Raw genomic sequence first — 15502 nt, forward strand, 5'->3', positions numbered from 1 at the left:
CAAAGAGAACTGGTTTTAGAGAAAGAAGAAACTGGTCCCTGACACTCCACTAACTGTGTGACCCTGAACAAGGCACACCTTTTGGTAGCTCAGTTTCGTCTGTGTTAAATATTTGCTCCCTATCTCAAGGGCTATATGTAAATGACTACTTCTACTATTTAAGGAAAGACCTTGACAATGGAACTCTCTCTTAACAAAGGAGTAGATCATTGGATTGAGGTGGAAGGGGTCTCACACACTCATTTTAAGGCAGAAGCTACACCCCAGAAAGATGATGTGAATTGTCAAAGACCAAACAAGTCAACTCCAGAGCCAGCCTGCAGTCCAAGCTCACAGCATTCCTAGCCACCTCCCACCCCCCACAGGCATTTCCACAGGACTGAAGGATTTTGAGCTCGGAAGGATAATGATGATCATCTAGTCCAGACCCCTTGTTTATAGATGAGGTAACTGTCAGACAACTAAGGGAATGATGAATGTGACGAATTCAGAGGAATACTGGTGAGATAAGCAGGAAAAGAACAGCAGGACCAGGGACTTCTCCCAAAGTAAGACTAATGATCACAGCCAGGAAACTGCACTGTGAGAAACAGAGAGCAGGCACGGAGCTAGGAAGCTGGTAACAAAACCTCCCTCCCTCCTCCCGGAGAGCCAGGGGTAGCAAACAGGGCGACAAGGGCTCACTGGACTGACCGGTTTTCTATGTCACAAGGAAAAAATTGTAAAAAGGGGGGCTGGGGAGGGTTAATATCTGAAAATGACAGTAACAGACAAACAAAAGGCCATCCATCAATAGAGGGCATTTAAAATAGATAAGTGAATTAAGAACCTAGATGTCCACACACACACACACACCCCAAAAAAGAAAACAAAAATCAAAATAAGTCTTCTTAACATTACAACACCATGCCCAGATCATAGTCCCACCCTCAAGATGAACAATCAATATAATCTGCAGGGCTCTTGGCATATACTTTGAGACCTTTTCAATAGACTAATTCACTTTCAATTTCTTCTGGAGACATTGCTTTAACATGGGAATCTTCACAGCTGAAAAAGATGCCAGCGCTCACCTCTTTGAGGGAATTCATTTTGGCACTGAAATGGGGCGACTTCAGCATGCGGAGCAGAATGTCCAGTCGCAGGTCATCCACCACCATCACCAGGTCGGGTTGGAAGCGCATACAGAGCAGCTTAATAGCTGACAAGAGCTCGGGGATGCTCACCAGTCTCTAGACGAGAATCATGAAAAAGCCATCACAAATATGTCTTGGCAGAACTGAAAAAGAAGCTGGAGTTTCAATAAACATTTATTAAACGCCTGCCGTGAAGAGGGACAACGCCAACGCTGACTACTTTATAGTCCTTGCCCTCGTTAGAGAGAACAGCCTAGTGTGAACACACCCTCCCCCAATGACAGAGGGGCTGAGCAAGGGTCACCAAAGGTCTGCTCAGAAAACAAGGTATCGACGGGAGGATTAGGGAAGGATTCACAGAGGAGACACCAGCTGAGCAGGACTCAAGAATGAGGAGGATTTCCAAAGGTTCATGGAGGCAGCACAGAAAGAAAGTGGGAATTTCATTCAAAAGCAAACAAACAAAAACCCAGCAGGTTATAGTGTGAAGGATGATGGATAGGCTGAACACCTCAGGAAATTACTGACACTGTCCAGCGAGGTGACAGGGCCTATGCAAAGCTAGTGGTCGTGGGAACGCTGAGGAGAGGGCGAAAAGAAGTCATGTTCAATAGCAATACCTTGTTTTTCAACTAATGGGTATTCTGATTCTAAAATAAAGTGATCAACACTTCACATGGTTTTTCACCACAAGTATCTAGACTGGGGGAAGCATTCTGAAGAGCTAGGTGTACTCCAGTGTCTTTTCTGGATATCGAAACAAGGCTTAGCAATGCATCAAGACTTCCCACCGCTCCAGATCTGTTACACCAGCAGGCAGAATCAACATATTCTTTTTCATTTGTTTGTTTTGGTTTTTCGCTAGGCAATGTAGTTAAGTGACTTGCCCAGGGTCACACAGCTAGTTAAGTGTCAAGTGTCTGAGGTCGAATTTGAACTCGGTCGTCCTGACTCAGGGCCAGTGCTCTATCCACTGAGTCACCCAGTTGCCCCTCGTCACGTTCTTTTTAAAACAGAAAGAACAGATATGGATAGAATTTTCTGAGAAATCAATCCTCATTCTCATGATCAGAGGGACACTGAGATGACATTCCAAAAATAAACATCAGTTGTGTCTTTGGGGAAAGACTTTCTGTCCTGGGGGAACTCTCAGGGGCCTCACAACTTACCTTGTCCTTCAGATCCTTCTCTTCCACACTCTGCACGTATTTGATCATTTTGTGGATGACCGGATCGAGCATTGGCTATGTGAAGACAACAGCACACTGTGAGATACACATGCTTTAAATCAGGAATGAAAATTTAATGATGACACAGCTGCCTCTGACAGAAGAGGAGATGCCACGTGGAACAGCCAGAGACATGGTGCTAAGTCCCAGATTCACTGCTTAGGTGTGGAACTTTGGACAAGTCGTTTAAACTCTGGGCTTCAATTTCCTCATAGGAAAAATACGGAGATTTGTGAGAATTTAAAGGCAAGATTAAATTCTTGGTTTAAAGACAGATTTTAAACGCTGGAGTGTCTCTCTAGCATAGGAGAACTAGTAATATGTTAAAAGAGCCAGAGACACTTGGATCTCAAACTGTCAATCAAGTAAAGTGATTAGCTGCTAAAAAGAGAGGGGGAAAGTATTTGGCAAAAAAATCACCAACACATTAACACCAGCATGAAAGAACACAGCAACAAGTTATTCATTAGGACTATTATTTTTCTTGCTGGCTAACTTGTTCAGTGCAGCATGGTACCTGCATGATGGAAGAGGATTCTAGAGAGACAGGATTGAGTCGCCAATGCTTACAAATCTGCAAAATGGGGGTAACCCTCTACTCTCTGCCTCATACAGTGCCTCAGAAAGCAAAGAGCATCTGAGGAATGCTGCCTTAGAAGGTAAGATAAGGGGTTTTATCCTGTAATAAATACATCGACCTTCACGATTTTATGTGGAAGGCTGGGTGCCTCCATTTCCTCATCCAAAAAATAGGGACAATTATAACTGCATCAACTACTTAACAGGTTTATGTCAAAGACTAAGAGTGCCAAGTATTTTGTAAGCATACAAGAACTATATAAAAATGGGATTTTATAATGACTGCATGGCTTTCTCTATCTCTAGAAGGAAGCTAGAATCAACACATTAGTACAAGTTCATACAGCCTTCTTGTCCTCTATAGCCTGAACCATCCTGGTACAGAAATCTAGGGCTTTCTGAAGGCGTGGGCCCAAATTCCAGAATCCTGGCTGGCCACACTGAGTTTTGCTTCTCGGGGGAATGAATGAACAAATCAAAACATTTCCCATTTATGTACTGAAAGCTAATGAAAATCAACTGCATATTATAAAAGTTTATGTGGCCAAAATGGGGAGAGAGACAGAACCTGCATGCTGGAGCCATAGAGATACTTTAGTGTTTTTCTAAAGAAAAACCGAGGCCATGATGACCTAATAGCAAAAGATATTTGCATTCTTAAAATCACTTGTTCATTTCACAATCATTTTGGAATCACCTTAAACAACAGGTCTCACTGATTTCTTTATGAAGAAAAGAGTACAAGTTATGAGACAAATAAAATACTGCGCAGAGTCAATGTTTATTAACTCAAATGCAAAGGGACAAGGGGAAAAAGTTCTTCAAATTAACCACGTTCAAACGATCATTTTCAAATTAAGAAATAGGATTCAGGATCAGAGTTTCCCTTTGAATTAAGACTCTGCTAAGAAGCCTGAGAGAAGCTGATCTATCATTCCCATGACTGGCACCACTCCATCTTAAGTGCAGTGTAATTTCTGGGCTTGTCTGGGGGTCGGTGTTTTGGTGTTACCTGCACGACCGAGGAGTTGAGGTACTCCGCACACACCCCCAGAGGCTGGACTAGCGCAGAGACGGCCTGGAAAAAAGGACAGCAGCCACATAGAGATGAACACAAAGGTTCTTTTCCTTTTGAGATGAGGCTCTCCACTAAGAAGAGACACTCCTCTGTGCTTTTCATTTTGTCTTACATGATTCCAATGAAGACATGGAAACAAACTCACTGGTCATCCCAAAACCCAGCACTCCAAAGGTCCATAGTCATTCCCTTTCACTTGTTATTAATGACAGACTAAACAAAAATGACAGCTGTCAGCAATGAATGGAGCAGGTCAAATGTGCTTTAGAAAAAGAGCAGAGTGGGGCAGCTAGGTGGCGCAGTGGATAGAGCACCGGCCCTCACATCAGGAGGACCTGAGTTCAAATCTGGCCTCAGACCAAACACTTAACACTTGCTAGCTGTGTGACCATGGGCAAGTCACTTAACCCCAAATGCCTAAAGAAAAAAAAAAAAGAGCAGAGCTCAACTGTTCAAGGCCTGTGCCAATTCACCAGCCTGTTCTCTGCAAAGGGACCCCAGAGAACTGACCGCTTACTGGCACATCCAAAAACTCGTGGGGAGCCCAAAGTTCCTCTACACCGGTTCTCATGCAGAATGGGTTTGGGAGGAGCGGAAATGTGCTGAGTGAAATGAATTCCTGAGGTTTCAGTGCCACCTCCTGCAGGAAGCCCTTGCCATTCCTCCAGCTGCAAATTTCCTCCCTTCTAAGGTGACCTTCCATCTGCCCTGCATTTCTCTCGTATGATGTAATTTATATGGGCTGTCTCACTTGTTAGAATGTAAGCTTCTTGAGGACAGGGATCAATTTGCACAGGAACTAGAACTGTGACCTGACTATGATGAAATCATGTGGCCTGTCCGTGGTTATGGCTTTATTCACTAAGAAACCATCCTCTTATGGATGAGTTCTAGAATGCTCCCCCGATAAAAGTCAAGCTCATAGGCCCACATATTCATGTCTTCTTGTGCCAAGAACACCACTGTCCTTCCAATATTCAAGTAAAGCCTTTGTGTTCTCTTCAGTGCTTCACACACATCCTGCTGGTTGCTTGACTTTGCCTTTTTCTTCCTCTCAGCATCCTCTGCCCCTGATCAGTCGTGTGATTGGATTCCACACTAACAATTCTAAGAACTAACTCTCAACTGTTAACAGAGACTATGGGGGGTTGCCAGTATGTGTGCTCTGCTCCTTATTAGCCACAGCAGGTACTCTTCTAACCTGGGATGCACTACCTGAGCAGGCAGAAGCAAACCCCACCCAACCCTTTTCTAGAAATTCTTTCTAGCATAGATAAGACAACCTAGGGTAAAGCATACTGGCCATCGTATTGGCCACCCTGCTCACCCAGGGCCTAGGGTTGACAGTAATTTGGAAAAAAAAAACAAACTGGGAAGCTCTGCCATGGACTCCTTATGTGATCTCCAACAACACTTAGCCTCTGGGTCTGCGTCAATCTTTACCCTTTATTACCTTCGGTGGTTACCATGACAAGTGAGAGAACAGATTCTAAAGTAATAATCAGACACTCAAGGCAGGAAGCAACCTAAAAAGGCCAGCAGATCACCCACTTCAAATGAAAGTAACACCCAACACACTCCGCACCCCCAACATACTTGAAGAGATTTCTGGGTGGACCTTTTAGTAGTTTATAAAGCAACACCTTATGCCAGACCTAATTTCCCAGCAACTGTCTCTTCACATAGACTAGCTCTTTACTGACTTTAAAGGGAGAATCAATGTTTAACTTACCCCAAGCTCTATATCTTCTGAATGAAGTTTAGACTGAATTGCTGCAAATCCACCCAATTCACCAAACTAACAATAAAACAAGAACAAGTTCATTATCAGTATACTACACTGGCAATTTAAGTACTTTAAGCCAATAGTTAATTAATTTGTTCTTTAGTAATCTCGCTCGAGAGGTTTGAACACAAGAAAAGTTTTAAATTCTTAAATTCATTCATGCTAATTCAATGATGTGTTGGAGTATACATAAATTAAGGTGCTCAAATCCTACAGCTGACAGGAATTTGAAATAAACTGTTCAGATCCAAATGGAAAGGAGATTTACAGCATCAACAAAAATATGAGCATAAAAAACAGAGGGGGAAAACATCTCATCTTAAATTGTTACATGGACCAAAATCTGATTTTCCCATGAGGCTGCTCTCTTTTTAGAATAAAAACTATTTTAAAAATAAAAAAGACCCCCTCCCTCCCCAAAAAAACCCACAGTAAAAATTACTTACCCTATTCACCAAATCCACAAGCCATCCATGAGGTTCCTATAAGAAAAGGAAGTGCAAAGTTAAAAAAAAAAAACAAACATACACAGACATCTTGTTTTTCAAAATCTTCTCCCTGAATGTGTGCCAGGAGTTCAGCTGTGATGGCATGAGACAAATACATGGCAGGTGACACAGGCCTATCAGCTACCACCTTACTGAATCTTCTGATTTCTATGAATATTCTGTGGGTTTCAGCCATCAAACTGGAGCTCACAAGAAATGCCAGGAGATGGTATTCGTGGTTTTTTTTTTGTCTAATATCTTTAACTAAATGGTATACAGAATTTGAGATAAGCTTTTTCTTAAAAAATAACTTTTCATCTAAATATACCTTTGTAAGATCTCATTCATATCTACTACTTATCTTCCATTGGGTTAAATGGTCAATGTCCCCCCCCTAAAAAAAAAGTGCCATTCTATGGTTGTATTCCACTCATTTTTCCATTTAAAAATTATTTCTAATAAGAGCCCCCCCAGTTATGTACGAAAATATTCAACTAAAGACAGGGTATAAAATGGACATATAAGCATCTAGATGAAATAACACCAAGAATTCTTTGACCCTACTCTAATTTATTCTTCTTTCACAAGGAAAAGGAATCCAACAAATAATTTAAGTTTAAATAAGTGTGCTGGGAATCCTTCTGTGTGTAGAGCTTTAACAGGCTAACTGAGGAAGGATAGGAAAAAGGATAAGAAGCCAGAATCCAACGTGTGTTTACAAGAGACACATTTTGAAACACACACAGAGTTAAAATAAGGGGCTGGAGCAGAATCTATTATATTTTGGATGAAATTTAAAAAAAAAAAAAAAGGCAGGAGTTGCAATTATCCAGACAGAGTAAAAGTAAAACCAGACCTAATTAAAAGACATAAACAGGAAAACTAAATTTTGGTAAAATAAGGCACCATAGACAATGAATTAAAATAAATATTAAACATATACAACATCCAAATTCTGGACAGTAAAGTTAAAACAAGACAAAATAGAGACAAAACTATACTAGTGGGAGACCTTAATTTAGCCCTTTAAGATCAAGATAAACCTGACTATAAAATAAACAAGAAAAAGAATTAAGGACCTAAATAGAATTTTAGTAAAGGTAGCTATATTAGCCCTCAGGAGAATGCTCAATAGGGACTGAAAGGAGTACACTTATTTCTCAACTGTACAGGGAACCTTCACAAAAACTGACCATGTATCAGAGCATAAAAACCTCACAAATGCAGAAAAGCAGAAATGTTAAATGCACCTTCTCAGACCATAATGCAGTAAAAAATTACATTCAACACAGGGCCTTTAAAATATAAATTAGGGGCAACTAGGTGGTGCGGTGGATAGAGTACCAACCCTGGAGTCTGAAGGACCTGAGTTCAAATCCAACCTCAGACACATGATACTCAGTAGCTGTGTGACCCTAGACAAGTCACTTGACCCCAACTGTCTCACAAAAATAAAGCATAGATTAAAAATTAATAAGAAACTAAAAAAACCTATCCTGAAAAATGAATAGGTTGAAGAACAAATCATAGAAACAATCAACAATTTTACTGAAGATAATAAAAATGAGACAACATACCAAAATTTAAGCAGTACTGAAGGGAAAATTTGCATCTTGAAATGCTTACATCAAGAGAGAGAAAGAATAGATAAAGGAATTGGGCATGCAACTAAAAAAAACTAGAGGAAAAAATTTAAAACCCCTAATTAAACACGAAAATAGAAATCCTGAAAATAAAAAAAAAAATCTAAAGATTAACAAGGTTGAAAATTAAGAAAAAAACTCAACAAGTAACAGTTGGAGCTTTTTTTTTTAAAAAAAAAATCAAATAGATAAATCAAGTTATCAGAATTAAAAATGAAAAAAGTGAATTCACAAACCATGAAGAGGAAATAAAACCAATATTAGGAGCCATTTTTTCCAAATATATTCCAATAAAACTGAGAAACCAAATGAAATGGATGAATATTCACAAAAAAAAGTCAATCTGCTTAAAAGATTAACAGAATAGGAAATGGAATACTTAAATAACCCAATCTTAGAAAAAGAAATTGAACAAACTATAAATGAGCTCCCTGATAAAAAAAATCAAAAACAGCTCCAAGACTAGAACTTAGTAAGAATCTCACCAAACATTTAAAGAACAAAAACCTTTTGGGAAAAAAAGGTAAAAAAGAATCCTATCAAATTCTTTCTAGGACACAAATATGGTCTAAACTAGGGAATACCAAAACAGAGAAAACTATAGACCAATTTCCCTAATGAATACTGATGCAAAATATTTAAATAACCATACTAGGAAAGATTACAGCAATAAATCACAAAGATCACATATTATGAACAGGCTGGATTTATACCACGAATACAGGGTGGCTTAATATTAGGAAAATTATAGCATAACTAGCCACATCAATAACAAAAACAACAAAAGTCACATCATTGTCTCAACAGTTGCAGAAAAGGCATTTCTATATGTTAACCAACAAAACCTGGTAGAAAGAGATAGAAAGAGGAACTCCATTTAAAAATAACTACACACAGTTTAAGACACTTGGGAGTCTACCTGACAAGACTCACAAAGGAGCCCTATGAACACAATTTCAAAACACTCTTCACATCTAACCAACTGCAGAAATGTTAACTGCTCATGGGTAGGCTGACCCAACATAAAAATGATGATACGAAAAGAGGCAAAAGGCAGTCTCTGCTCTCAAGGAACTTACAATCTAATGGGGAAGACAACATGCAAACAAACATAAACAAAGCAAGCTATGCACAGAATAAATAGGAAATAATTATAAGAGCAAAGCACTGGAATTAAGAGGATTAAGGAAGGCTTCCAGCAGAAGGTAAGAGTTTAGTTGGGACTTAAAGGAAGCCCCAGAGGTCAGTAGTTAGAGCAGAGGAAGGAAGGAGAATGATCCAAGCACGGGGGAGAGCCAGTGAAAATCCTAGAGTAGAAAGATGGAGAGCCTTGTTTGCTGAATGGCCAGGGTCACTGGAATGAAGAATATGTACTGGTGAGGTAGACGAAAACTGGAAAGGTAGAAGGAGGCTAGGTTGTCAAGGGCTTGGAATGTCAAGCAAAGTATTCTGAATTTGATCCTGGAGGCAATAGGACATTACAATAATAATGGTAACAGTAAAAGTAATAATAATAAGCTGCAGTATACTGAGTAGGGGAGTGACATAGTCAGGCATACATCTTAGGAAAATCGCTTTTGCACTAGTGCCTGAATGGAGGATGGATTAGAGTGCAGAGAGAGTCACCGGCAGCTGCTGCAATAACCCGACGTGAGGGTGAGGATTTACACTAGAGTCAGGGCAGCATCAGGAAACACCGGATGTGTCTGAGAGATGCTGCAAATTAACAGGCCTCGGCAACAGCCTGTACAGAAGGTGAGGCTGTGAGCCTGACGACTTGGGGGAGGGGTGCTGCCCTCTAGAGCAATAGAGAGTGTTTAAGGGGAAAGAGGAGGAATTCCATTTTAGAGTTTAAAATGTGGAAAGAACATGCAGTTTGAGATATCCAAGGTAAGTGGAGATGTGAGACCTGAGGTCAGCAAGCGCTTTGGGCAAGATGGGTAGATTTAAGAGTCATAAGCACAGAGATCGTAATTAAACCCATGGGAGCTGATGACATCATCAAGTGAACACACAGCTGATGAATTTAGCTCCGCTGGCCCAAAGAAATGCCATCCAAAGGTACTGGAGGAGACGTGAGCATAAATGATAACTGTTAGTGACCTTTGGAAGTTAATGGGGAAAAAAAGAGTGGGAAACACGGTTCTAATTTTCAAAAAAGAAAAGAGAATGGCACCTGCACACTACAGTTGCTGTTCAATCGTGTCTGACTTTTCATGACCCCACAGACCATAGTGTTCACGGGGTTTTCTTATGTAGTAGTTTGTCATTTCCTTCTCCAGTGGATTAAGGCAAACAGAGGTTGAATGACTTGTCTAGGGTCACACAGCTATAAGTGTCAGAGGCCAAATTTGAACTCAGGTCTGACTTCCTGACTCCAGGCCCAGAGCTCTATCCACTGAGCCACCCAGCTACCTCCTTCCCTGATTTTACAGATGGGGACAAAGGATCAAGAGAGGTGTTAAGTGACAGCCCAGAGTTAGGCCCCAGGGAAGCCACAAACCTCTGCACTCCACAGTCAAGCGGGTCTTTCCAATTCACTATGCTGCTCGTATTGGGGGATCGGGAAGCAGGCCATTTTTCGGAGACCTTTCTTACTCAGTGGAAGGGATTCTTATCCCACGTTCACAGGAGCTAGAAATAGTGGCTACCTTCTGGTAGGTCCCCGCTCCCAGGATGTGTACTGCAGCTTACTAAGTAAAAACGACTTCCTATGAAGCCAAAATCTCCTACTCAAACAAATGTAAGCATCAAAAACAAAATGAAACAAAACCAAAAAACATGCTAAACTTTTCAAACATTTATCCACAGTGTAATGTATATTTTCTCCTGTATCTCTGCTTTTGTGAGACTGTTAAACTTGCGGGTCTGCCGTTTCTTCCACATTGTGCATACTTTAATAAAAAACAACCTTGGGTCTGAAATAATCGTGGACGACATTTCTTTGTAGCTTGATGGTCGGCAAACCACCTTATATACATTTCTTTTCTCTGATCCCTCCAAAACATCTGAAGATGGTAAAGACAACTACGGAAGGGATCTGCTGCTGCTGGGAGAGAAGGGTCTGCGTGCTTCTGTTAACGAGAGCCAGGACTCAGCACTCTAGAATCAGTGTTCTTTCCAGCACATCACTGCTGCTGCCTCAGAGTAAATGCTTTTGTGCTTATGTATTTATAACAAAATGGGATTACTGTCTTTCCGTGCAATCTGGAAAACCTGCATAAAATTATTTGGCCCTCCCTTTGTACCAGAGAAGAAGTTTGAATTTCTTCTTTTATGAGGTGTTTACAGTACCTTATTGTAAGATTTGGATTGATATTATATAATACTAAACATGTATTTTATGCATTTCTGAGTTTCTAAGCTTTTTCTGTGTCATCTGTAGCTTCCGCAAAACTCCCCCAAAACTCCCATTTAATTTCTTATGCCAATCCACAATATACTGAAATCAGAACGGGAAAAGTCGCGATGTGAAAGGGATTAACTGTACTATAAGTGTGCGTGCGTGCGTGTGTGTGTGTGTGTGTTTGTGTGACGGACACACATAAAATCAAGGGCAAAGGAGCACAGCGTAAACAAGAGACCTTGCTTTAAAGCCTCACAGTAAGGGTGACGAAAGGACTTAAATGAAATCAATTCTACAACAAACAAATCGCATCACCTTGCTAGGGACAAATCTAGGCCAATGCCTGTTTTGGTAGAGCCTACAAGCTAAAAATGGTTTTAACATTAAGTAAAGTTTCAAAAATGAAAACATAATAAGACTGTAGAAATTAGAAGAGGCTAGCAATGGGTAGGATTCAGCCCCTGCAACAGACTCAGGTGACCATTAAGGCTCTTTTTCTAGTGTTGTGATTCCATGAGCTAGACTAGATTGGACTCAACCTAGTGCCACCAGCTTCCTATCACACGAGTTTTAAGACCTTATAAAATTCTTCACACACAATGTCACTTAAGAACTAGGGGAAGAAAAATTTAATTCTTTTGCTTTAGTGTTCACAACACAGAAAATTTCCTATCTTTCCCTGCAATTGTCTATAATAAGATGAAAGACATCTCAGCCTACCTTTTGGAAAGCAGATACAGGTGAGATGGCAAACGTATTTCCTTCTCCAAAAATCTCGGCCCAATTTCTTTGAGATACTTTCATCCGGTTTTTAAAATGGTACTCATTATCAGGATTGAAAGCCTGGATATAAAGAAAACATAGAAACCTGACTATTACTTATTTCAATGGCAGTACATGTTAGATTTAGAGAACAAGATTAAAATGTTTTCCTGGAAGGCCTGCATTAATGTAATTATTGCAAGAAAAGACATGAAATTTATTCCCTGGCTACTACAAAAACATGAGGAATACAAACTCATATAAATGTATTTTAATCTTTGCTATCTTTCCTATGCAGGAAGAGCAGAAGCCAAGAGGATCCAAAGTCTGGTTTCTAATATTGTAAAGAAAAAAAAAAAAAAGACAGACAGACAGTGAGGAAGGCAGACTCTTCATGTGAAATATGGGTTGAGAGTGACAGGGAAAGACAGGAGCCAGCCTCCCTCACTGCTGCCACTCTGAGTCCAAGTGTCAATATCAAACTGTCAATGTGTGTGTGCATGTACACACACACACACACACACACAACCACTAACCTTGGGAGGTGAGTGCTATCATCCCCATTCTACTGATGAGGAAACTAAGTCTGAGGAGAGTTTAGTGACTTGCCCCAGATCACTGAGCTGCTAAGTGTTTAAGGAGCCTCCACTTCTGGTCTCCCTGACACCACTCCCACCAATCTGCGCTCTGTGTGAGCCACCTGACCATCCTAGCAGGCCTGGCGGGATCTGCCTTCAGGGCTCACCAGCTGAGACCAGGCCTGGGTGGGAAGGGGCCCTCCCTCAGGGGCAATGCCAAGGGGCTAGGAGGCGGCTTCCATGACAAACAATGGTTCTCCTCATCCACCAAGCCCCTGAACTCACAAACCCAAAGGCCCGGCTGCTGAGCTCTGCTGGGAGTCTGGCCTGCTCTGATAGGTCCTGCATGACCCCTTTAGACACACTGGCCCAGGGGCCGCCAACAATTTGTAGCTCCACTGACCCCTCCCTGTGCTTAATTCTCCAAAATGACCAACAGGAAATAGTTTTCAGCATTATTGCTTGAATGCTAGATTCCTTTCATTCTATCTTTTCTTTACCCATGAGTCCCCCTGTAGGATATGGGGTGGCTATCCCCTTTCCCCAAACCCAATGAAAGAAGCTCTCACAAAACCTAGGTGCCGGCCCAACTCCCACTGTGCTTTCTTTCCTTCCTTCCCTTGCCTCTCCCCCAACACCCCAATGAGCTCTAAGCCCGTGTGGTCACATTCCCACAAGGGGCCCATAGTGACCACAGCAGGAACCAGCTCTGTCTTGTTATGGAGAACCAGGCCCAGAATAAGATGTCCCCTTGCCTTACTGGTGGGGTCTGCCTTGGGAATGATCGTGGAAGCCTGACAGACAAGCTGTTCAGTGGGAGGCAGAAGAGACAGAGACCATGCCCATGGGCCCAAAGCTGGCACTGATTTGACTCTGATGGATCTTTCCTCCAGCTTCTCCACCACACCCCCCTTTATGGGCTAGATTTTTTTTTTTCCTTAAGGACCATGTCTTTAACCCACATCACTCTGGCTCTCATAGATTGGCCAACCATAGGTCCCAGTCTAAGCCCCACTGTCTGGGCTCAGAGTGAGTGTAAATAGCAACTGTTTCAGCTTTAGCCAAAACCCTAGTCTTCCCCTCCCTGGCTGATCTTTTTGTGACTAGGTAAAAGAGGCCATTCTCTGCCTCATTTCTTATCTAGCCTTAATCACTGAACGAATATTGCCTCAGTCAAACTGAGACCTGTTAAAGACCTCAGCTTGAAAAGGACAAGGTCCCCCACTGCATCTAAGGCTGTCTCCAGTCCTCCTGATCTGTATCTGGCTACTGGACTCAGATGGCTTCGGAGACGAAAGCATGGCTGGTGACTGCGCACAGCCCTGCTTCACTTTAATCCAATTCACCTGCACGTCATGGCATCACCTCCCTGATGTCATGGTCCTCTTCAAGAACCATGCCCCTACTCTGCCACATGGCTCCCCTCGCCATCTCTCCTGTTCCTGTGAATTCTGTAGCCATGGGGCTGGTTCCACCAAGTCTCAGGGACACCCAGAAAGTCCTCTGTCTCTGTGGGCTCGAGCTTTAGTTTCCCTTTGTTGTGAAGCTGCATATAGACACCTGAGGCTATAGACTTGGCTGCTGACTTTCTGGTCACCTTCAATGCCTTCTTTACTTGCACTGCAGCTAGTCTCCGAAATCTGATTTGGTGGCGAGACCCGAAGAGCTTTCACTCTCCGCTCAGCAGGCCTCTGACTCAATCGGTAGGTATTTAAGAGTCCAAGCTGGAAGAACCACCTGCTGAGATAGCGTACCATTGTGAGCACGCCCAGGAGACCAATGGGAATGGGATCTTGTTTGACCCGCTCTGCCGCCAGATCCACCAACAGCATCAGCATGTTGTAGATTCCCTCATGGATTTCTGTGCCCCACTTGTGAACCGCACTGGAAGTCAGTAACTGCAGGAACAGAGAACACATTTCAGAGCTTAGCTTGAAGAGAAAGGCCACGCTTTCTACATGCAGGGCTCACCAAATCCAGTGAGAAGTAACATGAAGAGGCTGTGTGCGTACGTGTATACGTGTGTGTCACACTGACTCCATGGATACATGTTTCTTAACTGTGCACATTTCTCCTGCAATAATAGCACTTAAAGGTTTGCAAAGCAATTTACAATCCTAACAAAAAACAAACAAAAAAAGCCCCACAGAAGCCAAGGGGAAATTTTAAATACAAAAAAACCCACAGGGGCATGGGAGCCCAGATAGAAAGGAAAAAGGGTTTTGCAGATTAGAGAAGGGAAATATGCTCCCCTTTGTCAAAGAAGGTTGGCCTGCTCCTCTACTTCTTCTCTTACAGCAGCTAAATAAGGAAATAAACTATTTGGCTATTTGTTTGTTTTAAATAAGAGGATTTCACTTATGAAATATTACTGAAGTCTTAATAACATGTTTTATAAGACTTCTCTTCAGAAAGAAAACCATGAAACAGGAGTCACCCATGAATTATTCATTAATCTGAAATAATTACAATTCTCAAGATCAAAACTCAGTTTCAAATTTTCCAGTTATAAACTAAGCCACATTACTTGGCTAAAAAACATTAAGACACAAAAGATTTGAGACAAATCAAAATGGGGCTGTTTCACATGCAACTTTGGTATCAAAATATGTTCCGTTATTCCTGGGAAATTATGAATTTTAAGAACCTGAAGAAAATAACATATTTTTAAAAAACCATTATGTGCTGATGGACAGCCATGTGAATATATATGAGCCCTTGCCTGTGTAAGCCCAAATGATTCATTTGCTCATGCTTCTCAAAGTGATGAGACTGAGAACCTGAGGTGATGAGGGGGAAGCATGCAGCTATGTGAAAACACAGACCCACAACACGCATGCATAACAATTTTCAAATGATCAGGAAGGAGGGACTGTT

At 41.6% G+C, this 15502-nt stretch overlaps 1 protein-coding gene across 1 annotated transcript in view; it reads right to left on the bottom strand.

Moving 5' to 3' along the window:
- The window catches only part of USP24 (ubiquitin specific peptidase 24), a gene marked incomplete at its 5' end in the record, with an annotated part of 157593 nt that overhangs the window by 97873 nt on the left and 44218 nt on the right, over positions 1–15502 (bottom strand). The window contains 7 exons of the mRNA XM_027852728.1: positions 1074–1232; positions 2306–2380; positions 3957–4022; positions 5755–5820; positions 6255–6290; positions 12006–12128; positions 14380–14523. Of these exons, the coding sequence (XP_027708529.1) occupies positions 1074–1232; positions 2306–2380; positions 3957–4022; positions 5755–5820; positions 6255–6290; positions 12006–12128; positions 14380–14523 (669 nt within the window). The remainder of the gene's footprint in view (positions 1–1073; positions 1233–2305; positions 2381–3956; positions 4023–5754; positions 5821–6254; positions 6291–12005; positions 12129–14379; positions 14524–15502) is intronic.

This window comes from Vombatus ursinus, unplaced genomic scaffold, assembly GCF_900497805.2.
Source record: "Vombatus ursinus unplaced genomic scaffold, bare-nosed wombat genome assembly UNPS02009824.1, whole genome shotgun sequence".
NCBI lineage: Eukaryota > Metazoa > Chordata > Mammalia > Diprotodontia > Vombatidae > Vombatus > Vombatus ursinus.